Source organism: Pteropus medius, unplaced genomic scaffold (assembly GCF_902729225.1).
Source record: "Pteropus medius unplaced genomic scaffold, Ma_sr-lr_union100, whole genome shotgun sequence".
Lineage (NCBI taxonomy): Eukaryota > Metazoa > Chordata > Mammalia > Chiroptera > Pteropodidae > Pteropus > Pteropus medius.
In genome coordinates, this window is record NW_024351729.1 from 8,829,682 (window position 1) to 8,856,672 (window position 26,991).

Below are 26,991 nucleotides of genomic sequence, written 5' to 3' on the forward strand. Positions count from 1 at the left end.
TGTTTTCATTGACCCCCATGTTTTTTTCAAATGAGCAACTTTGAAACTTCCTTTTAAAATATATCTGCTTTATATTGCTCCACACAAGTCTGCATTATTTCCACTTCTTCTGTTCCAAGTGAACAAAATCTCTCAAAAATGAGTTCTTCCTTTTGTGCTAATCTCATCAGGTATCTGTATTCTTTTAGCTCTCCTTAAGAGACTTGGTTAGAATATGGTGTGATCTGTTTTTCATTTTATTCATGTAGTAGTAGTACCTAAGCACCCACCAAGGCAAGGAGGGTCTAGGCACTAAGAATATAGTACAAACAAAACAGTCCCAGCATGTTAGTAAAGAAATGTGTAAAGCTTAAGAGGTAAAATAGGAAACAAAAGGTAGTAGTCTTAAAAGAGCTATTCTGTTAGGCTTCATTTAAGGGCCTTTAAGAGAAACATGCTTTAAAGGATAAGATATACATGTAGATATACTTCGTCTGTAAATTCAGGTTGCTCTTTACAAAGGCAGTGAGGCCTACTAGCTCTGTTAGTGGTAGAGAAGCAGAGTCACTTAGATGGCCATTTTAGTATCCCATTTAATGAAACTTTAAAAATTGAATACAACTTAGGTGTATTTAAGACATTCAAACACTCATGGCCTGTATGCTTAAAATAAGACTTTAAGGTAACACCAGAGATATGTGGGTGACTGCCAATCCATGTTAGTTCCTCCTGACTACATCTGTGTTTTAGCGCCGGGGGAAGGAATCACAGCAGCACAGTTCCAATTCCATCCAGACCTGCACACCAGCTTCCTGTTTTTTTTTTTGGCAGCTTCTTAAATTCAGCTTAGATGTCTACTGGCAACTTTAGATAGGTGGGAGAAAAGCCTTGTTACTAAGGTTCTTTCCAAATGTTCACATAGCTGCTATTAAAAAGGTTGGAAAGATAGAAAATAAGCCTTCTGGACTTTGTTTCCCTTGTTTTGATATTTTATGGAAGTGATAAGTCTGAAATTCATTGCTGAATAGCATTCCAATGTAATTATGTATCAAGACATACTGTTAATGTGTTCATGAAAAGCTAATAATTACAATATACACGTTTTTCAATTAATTTTAAAATACAGGAGCAAAAATTTCAACTAGATTCCAGTCTGCCACCTATTTGTCTAACCTGAGGCAGTGTCTATCACTGGTTTCTTGTATATTGCTGCAGTAATAATTTTATGTATGTACAAATGTTTACTTACAGCGTATCTTTGTTTTACAAAATAGCAGCATATACCCAGTTTCAAACCTTTTTTCTCATTTAATTACCTTGGAAAAATTCCTTGCCAGTACCTACATATATCTCTGTCTCATTCTTTTACTGCATGGTATTCCATTTTTATATTATACTCTACTGTCTACCTGTTTATCATTAGTCTTAACTTTGTATCCCTTGTCTATGCAGCAAGCAGTACAATGAGTTTTGCTGGCAGAGGAAAACTATTCCTTTGTGCATCAGGCCAAGCCCCCAAACTGTTGCCAAATAATTATATAATGTATTCAGAAGTATTTGAGATGAGCTGCACCTAAGGCAGAAAGAATGGAGAATTACTAACCTGGTCACCATAACTAATTCCAGTTTCTATCACCTAGCTTTGTGAGCCTGGATAATCATTTAAGCAATCTGGACTGATTAGTGATTTCTAAGATCCCTTTCAGCAATAAAATTCTAAGATTTGGAATTCCTGAGAAGTTGCAGCAAACAAATACTGTAATATTTTATACATTCAAAACATCGTTTGGTCTCAACCAGTTAGGCAAAAAAGATTAAAACAAACACCAACATTAAAATTATGACCAGAGAAATAATTTTAAAACTTCCCAAGGTGTTCATCTCAAGCTTTCCAGATATCATAATTAACCTCAAATCACTCAGCGAAGAAATATAATTAAGTGGAAGCTAGCACCAGTCATCAATTATGTGCCTACCCTTGAACCAACTCTGTATTTTTGTAGCAACCCTATAAAGTCTTACTTAGTTCTATTTTAAAGATGAGGAAAACAAGCATCATTAAGATTAACTTGCCTAAGGTCATTCAGTTTGCTTCCCAAATAAACAATTAAAATGAACATTCACTGAGCCAACTGTAATCTGTTTTCCAAGTTTTCTACATGGCTCTGGGTATATACTTTGCACTGATTCTCTCACTGGTTAAAAAAGGGGTGGGGGGAGGAGGGCAAAACAGAGGGTTTATTAAATAACTGACTATAAATACTGTTCAAACAGGGGCATTGTCTTTTTTTTTCTTCCCAAAGGACTCATGTAAAAAAGTTCTTTGCTTAACCTAAGACATAACCAAATTTCAAAATGTAATAATTAGATCTGGCTAACATAACAATTTCTTTTCTGATAGAATCTCTTCACTTTTGTTGATCGGAGTAACTTCAATACCTTTTCTCAGACACCTAGGAAGTTCACAATAGTTTTTTATACACTTTTCCTTTCTGATTATAATTTGCTTTTTATACCTGAAATTAATCCAACTCCAAACACAGAATATGAAATGAATTATTTCCAAATGAAAAATCATTCTGAATTAAAATACACCAAATTGATATACTCAGAACCCTTTAGATGGGCACATTTGTGTTTAGGAAATATATTTCATCTTCAATTACAGTGCAAATAATTACTAAGGTCCAAAACAAAGAATGGCACAGATCCACATACAATGGCTCATTGTCTTCAATGGTGACATTTTTGGGCTCTCTCACTTATTTTTTTTAAATATTTTTTCTTTAAGGGATAAGTGGAAAAGCATTTCATGGGGAAAACTTGAATGAGGGTGAAGTTTAACCATAGGTATAAATTAAAACTAATTTGAGTATTTTCTGACATTCAAAACCTGAAAAAAGGGGCAGGCCTAAGTTATACTGGGTTCCAAGAAAAACCAGGATCATTAATTTGTTTTAAATGAATCACAAAACTAGTAATCTAAATTACTATCATCTAATCCAGTTGTTCTCAGTCCTGATTATACATCAAAATAACCTATGATGTCTATCAAATACAGTTTTGGTAAAACCTGAAACACACTGAATCAGTCTATAAAGTTAGGACCCAGGCATCTGTACTTAAAAGCTCAAAAGATTAATATAGTAGACATTTGTTAGTTGCCCACCATTTTTCCTTATCAGAATTCTTATTTTAAAAATAATCATTCTGCCCCCATATGTACCTCATGTACCTTAGCTCTAGTAGACCTGATTGGCCCTGGGGTTATTCCATACCTCTTGCCAGTGACTGGCTAGGGAATGGACTGGTCTAAGCCACTTTAGATCAGTGAGACCAAGGATTTGGTGGCAAACTCTGGGAAAGCTTTCTTGTATTGAGAGGGCCCCTGGAATCCAGCCTGACTCCTCCACTGCATTTAAATGAAGGTGCACACGGCCCCAACTGCTACTGGCAATCATTCCATGACCACGAGGTAACCAGCCTTAGAATGATGCCAATGCAGCAGTTGAAAAAGGGAGGAAAAAACCCAGAAGTTCTTAATGACAATACTAAATCACTGGATCAGAAATAGTGAAGCCCAATTATCATGAGACTATATGTATAATTATTCAATACATTTTCTTAAGTCACTTAGAATTTTTAATTATTTGCACCTAAAAGCTAAAGAGTAGTCCCAGCACAACATTCTTTGAACCATAACAATCTGTATTAAGTAGAAGCCACACAACATCCCTTGATACTTATTTAATTTATAAATCTGAGACTGATTTATCTTTCCTCTTTTAACAAAAAATCTATAAAAATAATTTATATCTTGTATATTTTTCTAATATTTGAGCTGAACTAGATCTATTTACAAGTTTATATTCATTGCATTCGCTCTGTTATTTACTCAAAGTTTTTGCTATAGGCTTTGTCTTGAATGTGTAAGACCATTCGCCGTGCATAAAAGTCCTGGTATTCCTCTGGTAATTCAGCCAATGTTTTTATGGCTCTGTCCAAAATTTGTGCAGCTCTTGATGCTGCTGTAGGATCTTTGTTTCCATAGGTATCTGTTTTATCATAGCATTCAGATGGAAGGTGTTTCCAAAAGACATTCACTCCCACTCCAAACTCTTCAGAAATTACATTATGGAACCATAAAGCTGGAGGAAAAAAAAATTTTAAGTTAAAAATAAGAACTACAGTTAAAAAAATAAAATGTCAGTGAAATATCACGAATTGCATGTAGCCAATGTAAGAAATAATTCTTGTAACGAAGATTCCTTCGTTAGCATACTCCCAGCTTTTAACAGAATCATCTTAACTTTTATGAATTGCCAACCAATTTAAAGTGTCAACAGCACAACCCTACATTTAAAACCTTTGGAAATAGCAATTTTTCCTTTTTAACTTAAAAGACATAATAAAGTTATATTTGTTTTGTAGTTTTGTAATTTGGGGCTGTGTTTTGTGTTACTTGTTTACACTTCCTGAGTCCCACGACCACATCAAAACTATTTTTTTTGTATACAGAACATTTTAATTATTTGAGGAGTATATATGACCTTTTCTTGCTCAGTACAGTACTTTTGTTCTCAGAGACTTCCTGTTCTAGTTGTATTTGATTTTCTAACTTGCTTAAATTTGCATTCATTGTAGCCTACTCAGTTTTATATTTCTAATGCAATTACAATCAGCTTGTATTTCTTTCAGCTTCTTTACAATAAGTATATAAAACTAGAGCAAACATTTTGGTGAAGGAGAGGATGAGTAAACTTTTTCATATTATATAGCTATTTTTTACTTCCACCATAAAGTTTACTTCTTTGTTTTCAATTGAGTTTAAACATTTTTAAAATATGGGTGCTACAAGAATACTAAAGCAATACCACAATATAACAAAGATAAAGTAACAATCACATTAAAAAAAGGTTTAAGCTAGTCAAACAATGAAAGGAAGATTTATAAGATACTAAATTTTAGAAACAAACTCAGAGTGCTCTAGGAAAAACAAAAGCTTAAAATATTTTGACTTGCAAAACTAGTTTTCAAACATGGTTTTAATCTTAAGCACTCTTTCTTTCAGAATCTTTTTCCTTATTTAGTGAAACAGGAAAAAAAGCTAAACATTTTTGTTAAATTTAAATCCAAAGATGGAGCTTTTGCTTTTATTTCAAAATATATGCAAATGTTCAGTATTTCTGGTTTTTCCTTTTTAAAAAAAAAAATTGTGCACAGAATAAGGGAAAACTACAAAGCCCTTAACCACATTCTAAAGATAAAAAAAACTCCGAAATTTAAATAATGGCAAGAGATTTAAAGACTAGTGCGCTGATTGTTTTCAATGAATATAGAAAGTCAATGTATCAAATTTTTATAGACAATCAATTATATGAAGGACATTGTATCCAGCCCCTCAGGAGGAATGTAAAGATTAACAACACATGGTTTATTGTTCTCAAGGAATTTATAATCTAGCCCCAAATGAGATATTTTTACTAATATTTTTAAACTTAATTTTCATTAATACTGTTTAACTTAATTTCATCACTGAAAAGAGGTATTAATGTTTATAAATATATTAACTAAGATATGGGGAAATAACTATAGAGATAGAATTTGTTAATGCACCCCTTTAATCTTAATTATGGTTTTTATAATTTTCAGGTATTCATTTCAGAATCATAATTACAGATATTAATTACATTACTGGTTAGTAACAACTAACGCTTATTTATTATACAAAGAAATTAACTAACACTAATTCAGACTGTAGAAAAATAATGCACACAAAAGACATCACAGGTGTTGGAAATTATAACATTTTGATATTTAATAAAATCTCTAATCTGTTTTGGCTTTAAAATATATTTACCATTTCTTAGTAACTACTTAAATTACATAGTTCTAAAACATATAAATATATTAGAAATAAAATAATTAAAAAGAAAAACCAGGTATAATATTTTCCCGGATAGAAAGGTATCTTGCTTGACGTCATTTAAAAAAATAATTTGGAGTATATAAAAATATATTTATAGGTTGCCTTTGAAAAAGACTGTTGATTTTCTAAAAATGTGCCTAAGCATACTTTAAACACACACAGACACACATTTGTGTATAAAAATCATATTGTACAGGACAGGATACATATTACCAATATACTTTTGTACTAAAAAATCATATAATGGATAAGTGACAGTACAGATTTTACAAATAGCAAACTACGGAGTTTTAGAAATCTTACCAGGAATGAATAATACATCTCCAGCTTTAAGGGAACATTCATACCTTCTAGCCTTGGAAAACAGTGGATATTTAGCTAAGTCTGGGTTATCTATATTTAGTACTTCTGATTTAGTACCTGAAAAGTTCCAAAAAAGGATAACATAGATTGAACAAAGTTAGCATTTTAAAAAAATTACATAAACTTGAAAATTTATTTTCTGTACAATTACTTACAGTACCCACAGTGAGAAGAATTATTATTCTCCTTTCAATGACCCACCCTTTATTTATGACCACTGACATCCATATAATACAATTAAGAAAACCTGAAAATCTCATTCTTTATATTAGCTATCATGACATATATACATAATGGAGAACACAATACATCATAATTAGGAAGAAGCTCTAAAATGTTTTTCTATGAGAATAAAGAGAATTCTTAAAAAAAGTAACTGAATAAACTACTTTAGAAATATTCACTTAAAAAATAAAAAAGTACCTGATAAATATAAATACTGGGCATCTCGAGGACTGAACAGTACAACACGCTTTTTTCCTGTCACTTGTATTAAGAAGTTATCCATTACCTGAAGACCAATGAGAACTTATAGATAAGAAATACCTAAAACTTACATACATAGAACCAATGATATTGCAGTTAATTGTAAATCTTATCCTTTAATGAGACTTGACTCACATTATCTAAAACTCTTATATTAATATTCCAATGAAAATACTTGTATTCCAAACACAACCGTGCCTTTATTAAAGATATTTCTGCAGCACTGCCTTAAAATGGAAAAGGCTGGCAAGCCATTAGGAAATCTGAAGTGAAAACTATGTGCTCTTGCCCCACCATTAAAACAGTGAGGGTATTTACACCTACTCGAGGCTCCCTCTGATTAGTATATATTACTTGTCTGTCAAGCAATGCTATAAGGCCAACATTGGACAACAGATTGAAAGCACTTAGAAAAATTAAGTGTTGGGAAAATATAAGGTATTGTGGCAACCACTGCTCTTTTAGTAACTTTTAATATATGGCCAACTATAATATGGTTATAGGTATCTTGATTTCTAAATTACTTCTGTAGGACTAGAACATCCTCATAACATTATCTCATCACTTTTTCCACTTTCATAATTTTCGCCCTTGTCTGGTGGCCATTTTTCACATGTAAAAAAAACACTGCATAAAACTTGATATACATATACGATGAATTAAGAACAAGACAGAGAAATGTACATGTTGAGAAACTAAGCTTTAGCATTATTTAATAATTCACTCCCATATCACCATCTTGCAGAGAGCATCTGTTTTTAAACCTCACCATTCAGCAAGTTACATGTCAAAGATCTTTAGGGTAGCCTACAGAGTTGAAACTGTGACTATTATATCTATAGATGCTAAAATCTACAGTAGCTTTAGATTTCTCATTTGTGTAGCATACATCATAGTGGGTCCAAAGTTGTAATCCTGGTGAGCTAATTCGAAAAACACTGGAAAAGAATTGCTCCTCTTTGAAAAATTTTGGAAACTTAATATCTCCTTCCAGTAAAGGAAACTGCTTTCTGATATCTGCAACATCCTGCATTGAGAGAAACAACAAAATTTTAAATAATAAACACAATACTGGCATAATGCTTATTTTATCTAAGGCTGCCAGCAGAGTCCATGATATTAAGAAGGAATGGGGCAAAACTCTGTTTAGTACTTTAAAATACTAGAATGTGACCATAACCAACAAATAAGGAAATAACAGACTGTATAACAAGACTGCAGATTCAACAATATTGTTACTGTTAAGTTTACGATGCTCCTTTTGTAGAAAGGTTCTTCCTACTTAAAGCAAGATTAATACAATTGTCATCTAAGATCGAGTATTTTAAGTTTAGGAGTCAACAACTTGAATGTTATCAACTACATAAAACCTGTGGGTTCTACTGAAGGAGAAGAATAAAAGAAGGTAAAGAACTAAATGGTGACATAGAGGCAAAAATATAATCTTATTTGATTATTTCAAGGATCACTCCTTAACAATGAAGCCATAGTAACTGGACTCTGAATGCATGTCAAAGGTTACATAAATTATTCGGAATTTTTATAGTTATTTTAGATTATATTTTCTTAGCTGAATGGCAATCTGTAAAACGTACAGTAGAAAGGATTTCTTAATTGTGTAGAGATTAGAGCAGATGACTTTAAACAACTAAGATTCTATGATCCTACTTGAAAACTAAGTTATCAACTTTTAATAGTCGTACTTCTTATTCAAGGGCTAGAATCATTGAGAAAAACAGAAAAAAGATAAAATGGGTCATATGTCAGCTAGTAAGTATAAAAATTATAGTGCCAATTAAAATATATACATCCACTTAAGCTTTAAGCAATTGTTTGATATTCAGAATTCTTACCTTTCTAGGGTCTTCCCCAAGTGACCGTAAGTAGTACTTCTCATTCTTAAATGTCACAAAGAAAAACAACATCAGTAGTCATGTAAAAATATTAGAAAGTAAAGATAGAAGGAAACAAGTCTTAAAATCTAACCCAGTTTTAAGTCATTTTCAAAAAAGTTCCATTTTTCTACCCTTTCTACTAATGCTCTCTGGTGGCCAAATGAAGAAATGTCTCATAATAATGACTGAATCCTCAAAACATTAAGTAAAATAAATTCTAAAGGCAATATACACATACCACTTAGACTTTATACTCTAAATCATATGAATTCCTAAAAATGTCTTCTTAAGACCTAAAAGAATTTTCATTCCATTTGTATAGCACATGATCTCAAGATATTGCTGAGGGCCAACAACAAACTAATATGATGCAAATGTTGAATAGGGGATAAATAAAATATTTTATACTTTTAATAATTTTTTTAAAAAATTCTGAAACACTGTATTTTATCAAGCTAAGCCTATCCCTGATTATATAAATTCTCAAGCCAAATCCTTTAAGTCAGCTCATTAGGAATTAGAAATATGACATTTTATATTAGTAAATGAAGTTGATACTTTAAAAAATGATCAATTATACTTCACTGAGTAGCTATAATAAGGAACTGTTAAAATTATAAAACATTACTGGTGCTTGCATTTCCTATAAGAATTAGACAACTGAGATATACTGGGGTCAAGCACAGGCGCAATCCAACACAAGAATTCTGCCTCTTTTATCCCTACACTAACACAAACTTCAAAATACATCTTATTTACTGTAACAACACATTATAAATCTATGATCATAAATTTAACTAGCTTTCAACTGTTTTTGTATTTTTAACTAGTACCGAATCAGGTAAATTCTATAAATTACTGGCTAATTAGGTTTCACGTATGTTCTTCAAAATTCTAAGTTTTCTACCAATTCTAATATTTAGGATTTATAGAATATATTTATGTGGCAGATACAGAAATACACTGCAAGGACTCCTTTTTGAGAATGTATTCACTATTTAGTTGCAATGAGTGAGATTAACTTCCAGCTGCCAGCTGCTAACTCCTTCAGGTCTCCCTCAGCCTTTGAACCAAGGTCCTCCCCTTGTTGGGGTATCCCCAACCAATGACTGAGCAAGATGGTAAAAGGCCTAGACAATGCTGCCCAACACAGGACTCCTCTAACAGGCAATCTTTGCTCAGGAGTTCCACACTGAGTTGGCAGACCTATAGCACTGGCTGATGGTTTCCCAGTATCCAGTCGCCCCCTTTCTTTTCCCAAGTATTATTTCCCAATAAAATTTTTTGCACTCCTAACTCTATCTCAGCATCTGCTTCCTGGAGGATCAAACTGACAGTCCATACTCATCTTATTTACACACTTACCACAATTTTTAAACTTTAATCCTTTACCTCGTTTCTATTTCTTTCATTTCACTTGACATTTCATAGCTATTTAAGCTGTGCCTCTCATTACCATTGGACAGAAAAGTACCAAAGGGCAACTGAACCTACATGTTAAAGTGTAAGCATGAAGTTAAAATACCATTTTTCAGGTATGGCTAATGAAATCAGTTTTAGTAGACATTCTAGTTATACTATAAAACCACAGACCTCCAGAGTTTGTAGGGACCTTGTGGTAATCTAGTATAACCTGTACCTGATGAGACAACTGTGAAAATGCAACACCTTTTACAATCAAACTGACTACCAGCCCAGCTAGCTCAAATGCAACTTTATTCAATGCTTAAAAAACAGTTTATTTTTAAAATGTGCTTTTGAGATGACAGTGAATTTTTAAAATGTATTTATATATAGTATAAGCCTCAATGCCTTATCTCAAGATATTTAAATTGATCTATTTAAAGGTGGACTATCATGTAAATAAGTAGAATACTTCTGAACAAATGTTATATATAGCAAATACGCACAATAGAAATCACACTGATAACAACTAAAATACAGAAATAGTCTAATAGTCAATAAGATGAAAATAAAGTTCTCCATTAGCATTTGAATTTGGCATATCAGACCAAAGCATTTTCAAAGAAAGTAATATTAAATATTAATGGCTAACATTTAGCGAGTAGTTTCTAGTCAGGCACTGGGCTAAGTATGGATTTTATTTAATCATCACAAAAATCCTATGAAATAAGTACTGTTATTATTCCTATTTTATAGCTGAGTACACTGAGACACAAAAATAATTTGGCCAAGGTTTAAGATCTAATAGCAGAATTAATATCTATGGCATCAGAACCAAACTTTAAGAGTGACTACAGCTGTAGTATATCAAAGAAGGCTACAGCTGTTAAATATCCAATGTTCTTATAAGAAAATTCACTTAGTATACAGATATTAATGTTTTCTAAAGAATGTTAAAATCAATTACCTCTGACATAAAGAATTCTTTATGCTTTTCTTCAGCAGCTCTCTGAATCAACTTGTCAAAAGGTAAAGTTCTGAAAACACACAAAAGAATCCTTGCATTTAATAATAAATCAAAAAAGAATACTCTAATCACTATATATAGGGGCTTAGAGTTAGAGATGATCTTCCGTTTTACAATATCCATAATTTTTATTAAAATCTATTATGTGGAATTCTAAATTTTCAAAATTCATTTAGTGGTGTGCTTATTTGACCTAGGTTGTCTGAAATTGTGATTTCAAAAAGTAAAGATTTTTACATCTATGGTAGAGATGGATACTTCTCATGTCAAGATCCTCCTAGTCCAAGTTATTGTTAGAAAAATGTTTCTACAGTGTTTGATGACTTTTGGAAATACACAAACTTTCAAGCTCTTTTTGCTACCTATTTCCAAGTGTCATGGCAAAACAAGTCTTGTGATGAATAGGGCAACTACTAGTGCTCTTTTGGAAGAGAAAGCAGGCAAAGGATCCAATGAAGATAAAGTCCCTCTCCCTCTCACTGATCTTCCTGCCTTCTGGCACTACCATAGAACACAGAACACTGTTCTCATCCTTCCACACCACCTTCTGTCATTTTAAGGCTTCTGAGTAATATCTCAAGGAGAATTTTAGTGAAACAACCAAGTTTTATTCTTCTTCAATATTTCTGCCCAAATGCCTGGTTCCTTGCACCTTGGTGAACAGGGCTAAATATCATAGAAGCAAAGTTTATATCCTTTACCTTGCATTCTTGAGCCTGAAATGCGATCTTTTCTCTAGGTCCCATCCTATATCTTGAACCTTCTAGAATCAAACGTACTGCCTCCTATATGAAGATGATCCCATATCAATAATATCAAGACAATGAAGTCCTTAAAAGCATCTGGGTCAAAAGCCTTTCCTCTTCTCTCCCACTACACTCCAGCCTCCAAACCTTTGATTAAGGGTTGTAATCTTATCATTCTTACTACCAAATATCTTTCCACTTGAAATCTGTACTGGGGGAGAGATGGAGAGAAAGAGTTAACAACACACTTTCTCCTCCTCTATAAGAAGATGACCTTGGGCTTACTTTCTCCTAGCAATGTTTTCCTAGAAATGAACAGGGTTAAGATAAACATGGAATGTCAGCTGTGATATCAGGTAATACTGTTTATTATAAAAATGACCTTTGATTGGTAAACTATGTCTGGACTAGAAGGCTGGTGAGTGGACTATAAATACTTTTTAGGAGGCAGAAGATTTGACTTCCCTGTGTGCAGTGTAACTCTTGCAACTGAGTAAGCCCCTTGGAGGAACCTGGAAGTTCATGAGTCTATCATGTTACTGGTGTCTAAGTTAGGGTATTTCTGCATCCACCTCTATAGTTCTATTCTTTTACAAGTAAGCTGTTACTTGGTGAGCCAAGAAATGGCTCCTGGATTAGTATAAGGACTCCTACTGATGATATCTTGCTAGAATTCTGTTTCCTGCAAAGCCAAGTGAATCTGATGCCAGCTTATAGACTAGTGGGTCCTGTAAGCATGAATGTCAATCTGAACCTGAGGACACTGCTGTTAGTTATGTAGAGTGAGCACTGCAAGAGAAAAGAAAGAAATCTGCCATCTACTTTGACCAATTTCCTACTATAGTTTCTGGCTAATTATATCAACAAATTTACTTGGCATCCTCCTATTCAATGTTTTCCATCTCTGACCTCGCCATATGCCCTTCATTCCCATTAAAGCATCTTTAGGAGTTTGGGAACAATGTGGAAGCCTCTCTGGCCCAGAGCTATCTCTATAATTGGTCCAGTTGCCCAGGCTTAGCTTTTTTACTCAGGAGAACCCATAAGTGTTTCAAGACCTTATAAGAACAGAGCAGACAGAGTGGCTCAGTCCAGAGAAGCAGAACAGCAGAACTTCAGAAGGTTGCTGAAGGCACCCCCAGCAACCTTCTCCCTTAGGTAGTGGTACATGTCAGACATTCTGCAGAAGCAAAGCTGAGAGAGAGGGAAATAAAGTATATGAACTAGAAAGTTCTTTGGCCTTGAGATCTTATCCATCCCATGCATGTTTCTAAAAGGGCATCTGATACTGAAGTTGCATTTGTCTGGACTGTTGCATAGACTAGCAAAGGAGGTAGTAAGAAATTGGGGTTAGGATCATGAGCTCCGTGGAGTCAGGCAAATTTGGGTCTAAGTCCTGATTCCATCATTTCAAGCTATATAATCTCAGGTAAGTTACTTAACATTTTTTAGCCTCTGTTTGTTCACCTGCATTACAATTATTATTAAACTGAAGTGATAATAATGATAAATGTGTGTAGGATTTCTTACTTTCTATTCTGTCTTGGCCTAAATGCCTCCCTTCTTTTCTACTCCCCGTTAACTGCCAATAATGATTAAATCTATTTTTTTCTCCTTACACTAAGAAAATAATCTTGCAACTCTTTAGTAGCGCCAATGAAAGGTTTGGAGAAAGCTTGGGTAAGAACTATTACATAATGTATGTGCTTCAAAATCAAGTTTCAAAAAGTTTACAGGACATGCCAAAACATCAAGGCAATTTAAGATGAAGTTTCAATAACTACTTGTTACAGCATTGGAATCTCTGGGAAATAAACATCATTAACTGCAATCAGAAAAACGCTTATCATTCCAGCACTTTCTTTCTTTTTCTTGATTTAATAAAAAATGAAAAGTTCTTACACTTGGAAAAACTATGGCAATTAAATTAAATTCATGGCCTATTAAAAAACCAAAACTATAATGGTGAATATTCAAAGGATCAGAAACTGAGAAATGCTTTGGCAAGCTGCTATATGAGCTTGGAAAACTCTAATGAGAAAGAAATGGTCCTGGACATTAGAAGCTCTGTTTAACTCATCTCTAAACTCTGGAAGGAACAGTGAGAGCTAACTCCTTTTAAAAATCAGGCTATTGTGAACTACATGGTTTCTCAATAGATTGAATTTGCTGGGAACTACACATGCTCAGAATTTGAAAGCTGTTAATTTTTTAAACATTTTCAATGAAACTCAAGGGAATAAACAGTATATTAAAGATATAACATTACAGCATTTAAAGCTTTCAGATTTAGATATCTGGCAGCTTTTAACTATCTCTTATTTACTTATAAGAGATCCTAAAACATAAGAGAACAACCATGAGGAAAATTAAAAGTATTTAAGATTATTTTTTCAAAAGAGAAAATTAGGACTGATTTTTTTAAAAAGTTATCCGAGTTAATGAAAGATTATACCAAACATAGCAACTACATGTCCTATATTTCCAGAGAGGGCAGAAAGGAAAACAAGGGCTTATATTTATCTAAAAACAATCTGGATTTAGAAAAGTTTCCAAAAATAAGGGTATTAAAAATCAAAAAAGGTTATGAAGGAAAACTTTAGAATTTATTACTCTAGATAACAATTATTAACATGGTAGGATCAATTAATTAATGAAGCATTGAATGACTACAGCACACCCAATTTCAAATACAATCTCATGAAAATTCTCTGTTCCTTGTGTGATTCCAGAAGGTATCAGGTATATACTGTATTTAAAAAATGGTCATTGGAAATGTCTTTGTATTATTACGTTAACCCAGAATTCTTGTGTTTTAAAAGTCATTCTTTAAAAATTAGTAAACTATTCATGATTATACTAAACTAGCCAAAAGATAAAGTGCCATAATAACACAAAAATATTTTAAAGGTTTACAATAAGTTATTTGTATTCCCAGAGTAAACCTCAGAAGAAAATACCTATATACAAAGTTCTTACTAATGAAGTCCATCTGGGCAACTGCAGCAACATGAATCTTTACTTCTTTCTTCCCTCCAACTTGACTTAGGTAATCCACTGTCCATTTGCTTGTACAGGCTCCCAAATCAATTCCTTCCAACACTAGAGGTTTTCTCTTAAATGGGGGAAAAAGTACAAAAAAAAATAGGGAAAACCAACAATATATCAGAAGTTGTATTTGGCAACGGAGGGACAAAAATAAATAGACACTTGATTCCAATATGCTCAAGCTCAAACCTTTTGAAAATTCATGCTGTAATTAAAACAGGAAGAAGACTCAATTAATATACTTAGAACAAACTTTTAACACTAGGATAACAAAAACAAAACAGCAATACCATCAATAGCTAAGAGAGGGAAAATCTTAACATTCTTTAAAGCATTTTCATGAGTGTTACTTAGGACAAAACATAAATGATTAAAATTTGTAATTTATAGTCAAATACTGTTTGTAACTTTTTATTTTGATACTATGTCAGTGATTATGGCAGTCTCGAGAACATCACAAAGAATTCCCATATACCTTTACTCTGATTAATCAACCATTTATCTAACATTATGCCCCATTTTCTTTATCATCTTCTCTCATTCTTGCTGTGTGTATAGAGAGGAAGATATTATTAAAGATAATTTAATTTTTCCTGAACTATTTCATGGTAAGTTGCTGATATCATGCTCTTTTAGCTCTAAAAACTTGAATATATTTCTTGAGAATAAAGACATTATCTTACATAATCGCAGAAGTATCAAAATTATAGTTAATAATGACATATTACTATTATCTAACCCACAGTCCATATCCAAATTTTACTAATTGTCCTAATAATATCCTTTATAGTTATTTATTTCCCATTTGAGAAGCCACATAGCATTTAGTAATGTCTCTCTTATCTGGAATAGCTCCTCAGCCTTTTTTTCTCATGACTCTGACATTTTTGAAGAGCACAAGCCAGTTATTTTGTAGAATGCTCTTTAGTTTGGATTCATCTGATATTTCTTCATAATTACATTCAGGTTATGCATTTTTGGAAGGAATGTACCGCAGAAGCAATGTTGTGTCCTCAGTGCAACACCTCAGATGGCACATGGCATTTGCCCTACTATCTGTGATGTTAATGTTGATCAATTGGTAATTCTTGCCTGAGTCAAGTATGCCTATTGTGAGTACAACGATCATGATATTTAAAAATTCCATTATCTACATTTATTAGCTAGCATTCTAATGTCAAAATGTCAACTTTTGCATTTATTTACTTTAGTCATTGGGTTATAATTTATTAATATAATTTTGATGCTCAAATTATCCCAGATTTGGCCAGCAGGAGCTCCTTCGAACTGGCTGGTGACGTTTTACCTGAGCACTTGCTTACTTTGTAACAAAGTAGCACAATCCAGCAACCTCTTATACTTTCTCTGCCTCAGCCCTACAGTCTTTTCATAAAACAGCTCTGGTTTCTTTTAGTGGGGAATGCTATTTAGAAACCATGACCTGGATGCTAGGTGTGTTCATTGCTATTGGGGTATCATTACTTCTGGGCCTTCTCAGTGGACAGAACCAAGAAATAATGCTAAGCTGTGCATATACTCACCCCCTCAAAAAATATATATACACATACATATGCACATATATGCATATAGGTATATTTATTTATCTCTCTCCATATATACTATATACACACGCACACTTAAGTGATATATATATATGAACCATGATACCTCTGATTCTGATACCTGTCATATCTTATATGACAAGATTCATTCCAATCTTTATTGTTCATGTATGTGTAACTCCCTTCTCTAATAATGAGAAACCTGGTTCCTAACATCCTTGATATTTAACAAGTCTACTAACCAGAATTCAGTACCTGTTTACAGTTTTTTTTCTTTTTATTTTAGAGTGAGAATATATACTCAAAGTTATTATTTTCAAAAGTGACTTGGCTTACTTTTCATCCTCCCCATTCCTGAGATTCACTTTTTTAAAAAAATTCTATATTAGTTTTGTTTTTTAAATCATTCTTAATCCTTGTTAACTTTATTACTATTACTTTAGAACATAAAACATTAACATGATCCCCAAAGTCAAAACTATACAAAAAGATCATCCCATCCACATCCTTCCACCTTGTACTCACTCATTCCCTACAGACAGTCAATCTTATTAATTTCTGGCTTATGGTTCCTGTATTTCATTTATTGCAAATTGTTTAAAAACATATACTTCCTTATTTCCCTTCTTTTTTTACACAAAAAGTGGCATACCTGTATTTTAGAGATTGCTTTTTAAAAAAAATTTAAAACTATGTCCTGGATATCACTGCTATCAGCTCAGATTATCTCTTTCACTTTTTTTTATATCTCAGTGTGCCACAGTCTAAATGGACAGTTTAATTAATCACTCTCTTATGCAAAGATTTGAGGTTATTTCCAATAATTTTCAAGTACAATCAACACTATTTATTTTTATTATGGTGACATTGGTTAATGAAATCCGGTAAGTTTCAGGTGTACAATAAACACTATTTAAATATTTTAATATTGTTGGAGGTGTAACCCCCCGAGTAAATTCCCAAAAGAGAAACTGCTAGATCGTAAACACATACGGTTTTGTTAGACATGCCAAATTCCCCTCCATAAGGGTTGCAACACTTGGCATAAAGTGTGAGTGACAGTTTCTTAACAGCCTCACCAACAGTGTATTATTAAAGCCTTTTAATTTTTGTCCATGTGATAGGTAAGAAATGTATCTTAGTGTAACTTTAATTTTGCTTATGAGGCAAAGTTGAACATCTTTTCATATGTTTAGAGGGCATTTTTCTCATGTTTTTTGTTGTCAATTGTTCACTTTTTATGAGATTTCTGGACTTCTCCCACTTAATTTTTGAAAGTTCTTCACATTTATGAGCTTTTACTGCCTTTTATGAAATATATGCTGAAAATATTTTTCCCTGTTTGTATTTCATGTACTTAATCTTTTTATTATACCTGAATTTTGAGTCACAGTTAGAAAATCCTTTTATAGACCTATAATTTAGAAGAATTTACCTGTGTTCTATTCTACTGCTTGCGTAGTTTCATTTTTTTACCTTTAGAGCTCTGATCCATTTGGAGATTACTCTTGTGTATGGTGTCAGATATAAATCGAATTTTATCATTTTCTAAATAACTATAACCCGCTGTCCCAGCACTGTTGATTTAAAAGTTCATGTCTGCTCCAGTGATTTTTACAATGTCATTTTCATCACATAGCAAATTTCCATGTTAGCTTTTCTTTAGTGTTTCCAAGTAGAAAAGTCTTGCTTTGCAATTTTGTTATTAATTTCTAGTTTTATTACATTGTGACCAGGGTGTTGTAATTTTTCACTTTATGAAAGAAACTTAGTGATGCTTTCTTTGTGATATATGTCTTGCCTGGAACATTAAATTACAAAATGTGTTTTTGCTATGCATCTACTTAGCACTTCCACATAAACCATTTGATTTTCACAATACTGCCCTGCAGGTATTTTACACTAACACATCCTGAGGTGGAGGTGGGGTGAATAACAACCACCCATCCAGCACTAGTCCCGCAAATAAATGAGAATCTGTGGGTTGCTAACTCCTAAAAGAAAAAAAAAACTTCATCCTTGACTTTTATAATACTCAAACTGTAGCTCCATGACCACCCTTATAGATGTAAGTATCAAGTAAAATTGCTGGGGGTGTTTTCTGCCATAAGCATGCTAACTGTAATCGTGTGGGGTTTTTGTTTTTTTGTTTTTTTTCTTTAAATATCTGCTGGGCTCTTTATTCTTAGTTTTTTCAGAAGCTTGGACTCCCTTTCAAAACACTACAAGTAAAAATACTTTTTTTCCCTTAATATTTTTCTGAGTTTTCGTTTAAAGAACTAAGGTTCGAATTACATATATAAAAGATTCCAACGTTTGAACTAGAACCCCATAAGTTAGAATCCAAAACCAAGACCACTCACTGGACATTTCCTGGGGGATTCCCATTGCTGCTTCTTTTGGCTCGATATAATGAAAAATTGCTCTTTTAAGTCCAATAACTAGAGTGGACGGACAGGTGCCGTCGCGCCTACAGTGGGGTGCTGAAAAAACCTCTAAACTTTAGGAAACCCTAAGGAAAACAGGAAGGCGGGGCAACCCTTCATTGCCACGGTAACGACAGAAGACTACATAATGGAGTACTCCTCGCAGTGAGTAGTGCTTCTTAGGTAAAACGTTTCAGGCACTCAGCTCTCCGTGGTCACCCTGCTCCCCATAAACGTAGAGCTGTTTTCTCCGGAAACTTTAATAGATGAACCATTCGCTATCCCCCATGCGCCCTCGTCTTGGCAGCAGAGCTAAGTAGCTATTTTCGGCCGCCCGCGGCCGCCTCCCCACACCCTGGGTCACAAGATAACAATTCGGAGCCACCCAAATGGTAGGGATGGGTATTCATCCCCTGGCTTCTCGCCGTTCATCCCTGCGCAAGGGTCTCACCTGCGGATAGAGGTGTTGCATGAAATGCTCCTGCGAAACGCCCTCGAGCCGAAGTACCGAAATGCGCTGCCCCGCCATGGTTGTTCACGCTCGTCCTCTTCCAAGTCCCGGGAACCTCGGCCCTAACACGTTCTTCAATTTGTGATCCGTCCGGAAACACAACCCGAAGAGTATAGGTCCGCGTGGCGGATGGACTCGCGAGACAGGTCGGTCCCGGGCGCTGGGCTGGGAGTCTCTGTACGGATCGTGTGTTGGAGAGCCAGGGTGGGGCGGACTCACCAGAGGTGGCAGCAACAGGCTAGCTTTTCTCTCCAGTCTCTTTCTCCTAACCCCGCTAAGGTGGTTTCCTACCGACTTTTTTTCAGTACAGCACAAGCAAGCACAGAGGTGAAAGGTCACAAAAATGGCGCTGGCCGCTCAACTATTTCCCCGCTTGCTGCTCTCTCGGCCGTGGCTTGGTGGGGCTGCCCGGCTCCGGACTCCGAGTGCAGCCGAGGTGAGGCCGTCCTTGGCTGGACTTTGCTGTTTCTGCCGCCGCCACCTCGGCTCGGGAATGACCCCATTTCCTCGAGTCACTTTGTGTTCGGCAGCTTCAGCGCTGCCTGCTCGGGGGCCCTGTCGTCCCCTGCTCAGCCCTCCGGGCCTCTCCGCAGTTCTCCCCGCTTTCCCTGCCTGCCCTCGGCGCAGCTACAGCACCGAGGAGCAGCCCCAGCAGCGCCAGAAAACCAAGATGATCATTCTGGGGTTCTCCAACCCCATCAACTGGATTCGGACTCGAATTTACTCCTTCCTTATCTGGGCCTATTTCGACCAAGAGTTCAGCATCGCAGAATTCTCAGAGGGAGCGAAGCAGGTTTGTTTATTCTCCTGGGGTTGACCTGTACGCTTCTCATGCATTCAACTATTACACGTAAAAGTGTTTAGCCGGGAGCTGTCCTCACTGGGTCCCAAATTACCAAAAGTGTGTAGTGACCCCGGCACAGAGCCCTCCAGCCACTTCTTGACTTGAATTAAGCTTCTGCTTCTGTTTGCATGGTCGCCTAGAAGGAGAGGTTCAATTGAGACACCAGGGTGAAGTCCCCTAATTACCTTTTCCACTTTACAGAGTTTGAATCAGAAAGTATTCAAAGCCCATTTCTGCCGCATACAAGCTATATGGCTTTATCTTTTCTGAACATGATTTTCTGCAAAACGAAAAAGACTGCTTGGCACTCCATAAATGGTTTTTGAATAAATGAACAAGTGGATAAGATTGTTTTGAAGAGTAAATGAGATAACATTTTAAAAGTGCTATAAGGTCATTTTTGGGTAGAAAGGTAAAACTTCCCGCCAGAGATCCGTTGCCCTTTTTCCGTCTGTACCCCATTCCCGACCCTCCCCATCATACTCCTAAAGAATTACGCAGAGGTGATCAGTTTTCCCCTTTCAAAGGATTTGCTGAGACAGCCTGGCCGCTGATAAGTGCACAGCACTCTGCACACTGAGTAGCAGCTTTTGGTGATTCATAGTGCTGATGCTTCTGTCCCTCTTTCTGAATGGCTGATAATATTCCACCTTACCCTTGCCACGGTGCCCATCACTTTGAGTTTTGAGATTACTTGCAGATTTTGTATACATGAATTTTTCTAGGATAAAAAGCCATTTATAACTTTCTTTTGACTCAGTTTTTCATTACCAAATATTTCAGAACTATTGATAAACGATAGAAGTCATAGTTTATTTCCCAGTTCATGCCTCCTGTACCTTAAAATTATGCCATCCATCTTATCATTTTACAATATTGAGTGTATACTGGTATTGATATGTTTACTCCTAATTTATTTCAGTTGTTTCTATAAACACAGCCATTTATATTTATTTATGTGACCTGTCAGTTATAAATTAAATATTAGATTCAGTGTCAATATTAACTCCTGTTTCCCGCTTTCCCGAATCAACTCTTGACTGCTTTAGGTGGTTATTAATAAATTAAAAGGCAAAGAGCAACTTGATTAATAGCATCTACTCATGTCAGTTCTCAAAATCTTTAGTCCATGCAGAGAGAAATTGGCATGATCCTACTATTCTCCACAATGCCTGCTGATGACGTGAGCTTTTGTACTTCATAACACATACATGACTGTACCAGTTCCCTTACGTGTTAGGGAATGGAAATCATCTCCCCACCATGGGCAGAAATCAGGCTTTAGTCCCTATTTCCTCTGAACACAGAGGAGCATGGGAAACTTTTTAGTCACTCTCCAATCTTAGAGGTCCTCCAGCTATTAGCTATTTTAGCACCCCTTTTTGCTGTTAAGTAGAATCTCCACCCCTTAAGCCAATTCGTATGCAGTTTTGCGTCATCTAAGTCAATTTTTGTGCATTTAGCTATTCTGATATCCAGAAAGGATTTTGGGTCACCCATAGCAAATGTTTGGTGAATCTCTTAAATTAGTGGTTACTTAACATATATTTCAGATCAAACAAATCAGTTCTTCAGTACCTAAGATTTAAAAGGACATGGCTAAAAACCTCCCTGTCAGATCTCATAGTGCAAACTGTATGTTTGCATGATATAATTCAGAGGCTTCGTAATAATCTGGTGCAAAAACATTAGCTAGTATATCTACTCTCACAGACTCCCCTTGCCCTTTCTCCTTAGGCTAACCTTCCATCAATAAGATGTTATCTTGGGTTGTGAATATCAATTTATCAATTAGATCATGTTCATTAAGATTTTTCTTAATCATAGAAATTGAAAACGAACAGTCACCTTATGATTAATCATTCTAGTTTTATCCTCCTTTGCAGATGGTAAATCCAAGCTCCAGAAAGGTAAAATAATTGGCTTAAGGATGCACTATCCTGTGACCCACTCTACAAGCAGTCTTGGTCCTCTAGAATCACTAAAATTGAGATGGTTAAGTACAATCTAGGCAAGCTTTTAGTCATCACATGAGCCAGGGGAGTAGGTAATCCAACGCTATAAATGACTTTATTAGCTCCACAGGCCTGGCTTTCCATCAGTGTGTATATATGACATATCTTCCCTATTACGATCATCAAACCACATTAATCAGATCCTGTTTGTTTTCCTATATCTTTCTTGTACATTTTAGCCTTTTCTATGAAAAAGAGGACTATTTCCTAGAAAACGGTTTAGGTTAGACACTCCTATGCCATCAAGGCCTTATCAGGGCTGCTTACTACAGTTCTGACACTAACTCCCCAGATTGAATTCAGATCCCACAGGTTAAGGTCTCAGTCCTACAAGATTAGCTGTACTTCAGATACCAATCTCAAATCCTGTCCTCCATACTTTTGACCCACCAGCTATAAACCGGAAGTTCCCACATCCCTCTTCCTCGGGTTCAGTAATTTGCTAGAATGGTTCGGGGAACTCAAGAAAGCACTTTACTTGCTGTTTACAGTTTATTATAAAGGCACAGCCAAATGGAAGAGATGCAGCTGGTTAGGTATGTGGAAAGGGATATGGAGTTTCCATGCCCCGTCCAGGCACAACACTCTTCCCACACCTCCGCGTGTCACATGTGCCCCTGGTATATCTTTGTGTGTCCAAGTTTCTCCTTTTATGAATACCAGTCAGATTGGATTAGGGCCCACCCTCATATAATCACCATTTTACAGGCCCTATCTCCAAATACAGTCACCAACCAAATCTGAGTCATGCCTAACACTGATATCTTAGTGTTTGACATTGTTTATTGCCTTTCTCATCAAATAGTCTTTTTTACACTTAGCTATTTAAGTTTGAGCATTGTATATTATGTGGTATTTTGCATGATGTTTTGAAATAATCACCACCTTCCTTCTACTGTTTTTTTTAAGGCTTTTGCTCATGTGTCCAAGTTGCTGTCACAGTGTAAATTTGATCTATTGGAAGAACTTGTGGCCAAAGAGGTAAAGTATACTTTTAATTTTCCTTTAAAAATAAATGTATTTTTCTCTTCCAGTAGAATGGTATACAGTACATTATGTCTATTTATGTGTAAAAATAATGTGTGCCATCAGCTAAAATAGAGTCCCTGTATCATTTCTTTTGAGTACTTTGGGTCATATAAAAGCATAGAATGACTTGCTCTTTAAGGCATAAGTAAGTAAATATGATGTTTTTTGCTGGTTCTCATATAGAATGTTTTGTTAGGAGTTATCTGGTTGAATAACTAGATGGTTTTCAGCCTTTCTTTTGAAGATGAGTAAATATAGTAGTAAATTTAAAAATAGATTTAGAAAAATTCATTCCATTAAGACTTCATTATGCATTTTGAAAAGCTTTTGAAATTCAATACGCGAATTATAGTTTGCTTTTTGCCAAACTTAGGTGCTACATGTATTGAAAGAAAAGGTTACTTCACTACCTGACAACCATAAAAATGCCCTTGCTGCTGACATAGATGAAATTGTATACACTTCAACAGGAGACATCTCCATTTACTATGATGAGAAAGGTAATGCTGGATCACAGTTAACTTTAAATGATACATAATTATCCAGATAAGCTAAACTACTGGATAATCATGAAATAGTGGATGTTCGTTGGTACAAGTGAATATTTGTAGAACTTCAGAGAAAATACTACATTCATTCCTTAAAGATCTAGCTCTGGAACAGTTGAGATATGGTAACAATTTCTTATGCCCTTCTATCTGGAACACTACTATTTAATTCACAGGAGAGAGGATTGTCACTTAAGTTGATAAAATTGTCTAAGACAAGCTGCTTCCATATATCAAATTAAAAATATTTGTGTTTCAAATATCCTAACTTGAAGGAAACAATTGAGCATTTTAAATGCCCAGTTGAATGTTAAATAGAAGGAGTAAGGAGTAAAATAAAAAGCAAATGATATCAGCTAAAGACTGTTTTGAAAGTAAGATTAACTGCAGAACTCCCAAATTAGATTTGGAGACAATGAAAAAAGTTCAAAGGAACATTAGTGGTTATCTGCTTGCCCAATGCATACATTTTCCCTATGACATTCTTGAAAATGTATTGACTTATTTGTTCCTGCTACAAATATTTACATATGTATTATGCGTCAGGCACACAGGAAATCTGGCCTTTGCTTACACACTTTTCAAGGCAGTTCTGATATGGACTCTTAATAGTTAAAATTTTTTCATTCACATGTTAATTCGAAACATTTGTAAAGGTACTTTTAAATATTTTTTCTCTCCTAATATTTCAAATTGCATCTTTGCATCATAGTCACTGCCTGATTTTTACACAGAAATTGTCATAATCGCTAGGCATAGCAAAGTGAATTAGGATTGAATAGAAGTCTTTCTGGTGATTGGGGTTAATTAGCGACAAGAAATGTTTTTTTCCCCCTCATTTTTGGTTTGACAACAGATATATGTTATAACTTTAGAAAATGACACAAATTGAAAATAATCTATGTAGTATACTTAGTAAATAGTACGTGCTCAGTAAAGAGCTATTACTGCAATGCAAAGAGGGCAAATATATCATAAACACTAAGAGAATTTTCTAAAAATAGAAAAGTATCAATGCAGGTATTTATTAGGCTAGAATAAACACAAAATTTGATCTGTAACAACTGTGTAACTGCTGTCAATTTCTGATTTCATTTTGGATATATGGATGATAGATTATTGTGATTTGCATGTGTATGTGTGTTTTTTTCCCTAAGGAAGGAAGTTTGTTAACATCCTGATGTGCTTTTGGTATCTAACCAGTGCCAATATCCCCAATGAAACTTTAAGTGGAGCCGGTGTATTCCAGGTTAAGTTGGGGGATCAGAACGTGGAAACTAAACAGCTTCTTAATGCAAGCTATGAGTAAGTCTAATCACATTTCATTGTTTTCTTTCTCTAGAAAATGGAAGGTAGTATGAAGGTATGAAAACTAAAGGGAGCTTTAGGAAAAAAGGATTGAAATTTGAGAAGTTATTTATGAAGAAAAAAGTCATAATGACATACTGGCCATGAAGCAGGAGTGTTCAGAAATAGAAGGAGGTAATATTTCTGAATGCAATTAAACGGTGTTTCAGCTGTCATATTGCTGCATTTCAAACCACTCTAAAACTCAGTAGCTTCAGACAGCCCATTTATTTTGCCTGCTGTTCTACTGCTCAGGAATTTTGGAATTTCAGCTGTGGGATTTTCTCTGCTTCACCTGGCATCAGCTAGGTGACAGGGGCTAGAGGATTCATTTCCACAGTGGCTTCTTCACTCACACGTGCGGCACCTTGGTGCTCTTTGGCTTCTCCACATAATTTCTCATTCTCCAAGGCCTCTCTTTGTGGCTTGAGCTTGTGGTAGTCTCAAGCTAGTCCATGTTTTATGGTGGTTGGCTTCTAAGAGGCAGAAGATATAAGATGATAGACCAGCAAAGGGCTATGCTCAGGATTGGAACAAATTCATTTCCGCCGTAGTCCTCTGATCAAAGCAGTCACAGAACCTGCACAATTAAACAAGCCTAGACCAACTCCACCTCTTTATGGAGCAACAGCTAGGTAACATTGGATGGGAGATATGGTTATGGCCATTTTGGGAAAATAAAATCTTCCATAATTGGCACATGGACTCTCCACTCACTGGACATTTTTTGACCATCTCCCACTTACCTAGTACTCTGGTAAGGGTTCAGATACACAATTGAAAGGTTCTTGCCCTTAAGGAGGTACCATCTAGTAGGGGGTTAGCAAATTATTAACAAGACACTATGGTATATTTTTATGCTAATAAAATTTGGAGTGGCGAACAAGTTAAGTCAATAGAGACATAATTACCTATTTAAATACTTATTTAATTTGAATTTACTGACTTTTCCCTTTTTAGACATCATTTATAATTAAAGAACACACACTATAATACTAACTTTTGGTGGTTCTGAAAATATAGTTCCTACTAAGACCATGGGCTGCTCATAAACACTGTTATTTTCAAGACTGACCTAACGTGGATAAACTAAATTCCACTAAAGTGCTGTTTTCATCACTGTAGTCCAGTTTATTTCTCCTCATATTATATATATGTTATAGCTAGTATTTAACCACAGAATAATACCCCAGTTTCTCTCAAGGACTGACAGATTGTGGAGTATAGATCAGTCCATTGAAAATGTACTTTGATTTTGTGAGATATTTTTTTGTTATTGAACTGATTAAACTTTTTTAATTTTGATTTTTATTTACCATTGACCATTAGCTTATTTCCAAAAGCTGCCTCTAATGTACACTTGCAAATTATATAGCTACTAAGAAGTATTTGGACTAATGTAAGATTCACATTATTTGTAATTTTTTTCCTAGATTTCAGAGGGAGTTTACACAAGGAGTTAAGCCTGCCTGGACCATTGCACGGATTGATCACTCAAAGTTATTAGATTAAGCTTTCTTGGAAAAATCAGCTTTATTGGACTTTTAGCAATTGCTGTGAAACACTGAGGAAGAAAAGTTTTGGATCAACTGATCTTCACTTAGTCAAGTCTGTGGATTACTTTTGTATTATTTCAGAATACTCTGTAGTATATTAGCATAATACAATAAAGCATTTTCCACAGATTGCTGTCACCTTCTGTAAAAGAGGTCAAAATAAACTACAAAGCCTATCGCTGATGTTATATTCAGTATCACTTCTAATGTTACATATATATGTGTATATACACAAACTAATTTGATAGATAATAAAGATATCTAAATGTTTCTAAA

General features: G+C 34.9%; 2 protein-coding genes across 5 annotated transcripts; one reads left to right on the plus strand and one right to left on the minus strand.

Annotated features, from left to right (window-relative positions):
• Window positions 1-554: 554 nt before the first annotated feature.
• On the minus strand, window positions 555-19,480 carry TYW5 (tRNA-yW synthesizing protein 5). 2 transcript variants are annotated; one of them, XM_039844350.1, is made up of 8 exons: window positions 19,317-19,480; window positions 14,790-14,944; window positions 11,024-11,093; window positions 8,611-8,655; window positions 7,647-7,784; window positions 6,695-6,782; window positions 6,212-6,328; window positions 555-4,127 (listed from the first exon to the last, which is right to left on the minus strand). In XM_039844350.1, exons 1-8 carry the CDS (start codon window positions 19,392-19,394, stop codon window positions 3,871-3,873), a joined length of 948 nt encoding a protein of 315 aa, XP_039700284.1. In that variant the 5' UTR covers window positions 19,395-19,480; the 3' UTR covers window positions 555-3,870. The 2 variants fall into 2 exon arrangements, with proteins under 2 accessions (XP_039700284.1, XP_039700285.1); XM_039844351.1 differs by lacking the exon at window positions 7,647-7,784.
• On the plus strand, window positions 19,384-26,991 carry MAIP1 (matrix AAA peptidase interacting protein 1). Of its 3 annotated transcripts, XM_039844353.1 has the most exons (6): window positions 19,384-19,522; window positions 19,687-20,169; window positions 23,145-23,216; window positions 23,638-23,764; window positions 24,970-25,117; window positions 26,593-26,991. In XM_039844353.1, exons 2-6 carry the CDS (start codon window positions 19,720-19,722, stop codon window positions 26,669-26,671), a joined length of 876 nt encoding a protein of 291 aa, XP_039700287.1. In that variant the 5' UTR covers window positions 19,384-19,522; window positions 19,687-19,719; the 3' UTR covers window positions 26,672-26,991. The 3 variants fall into 3 exon arrangements, with proteins under 3 accessions (XP_039700287.1, XP_039700286.1, XP_039700288.1); XM_039844352.1 differs by lacking the exon at window positions 19,384-19,522 and having other exon boundaries at window positions 19,573-20,169; XM_039844354.1 differs by lacking the exons at window positions 19,384-19,522; window positions 24,970-25,117; window positions 26,593-26,991 and adding an exon at window positions 25,155-26,548 and having other exon boundaries at window positions 19,573-20,169.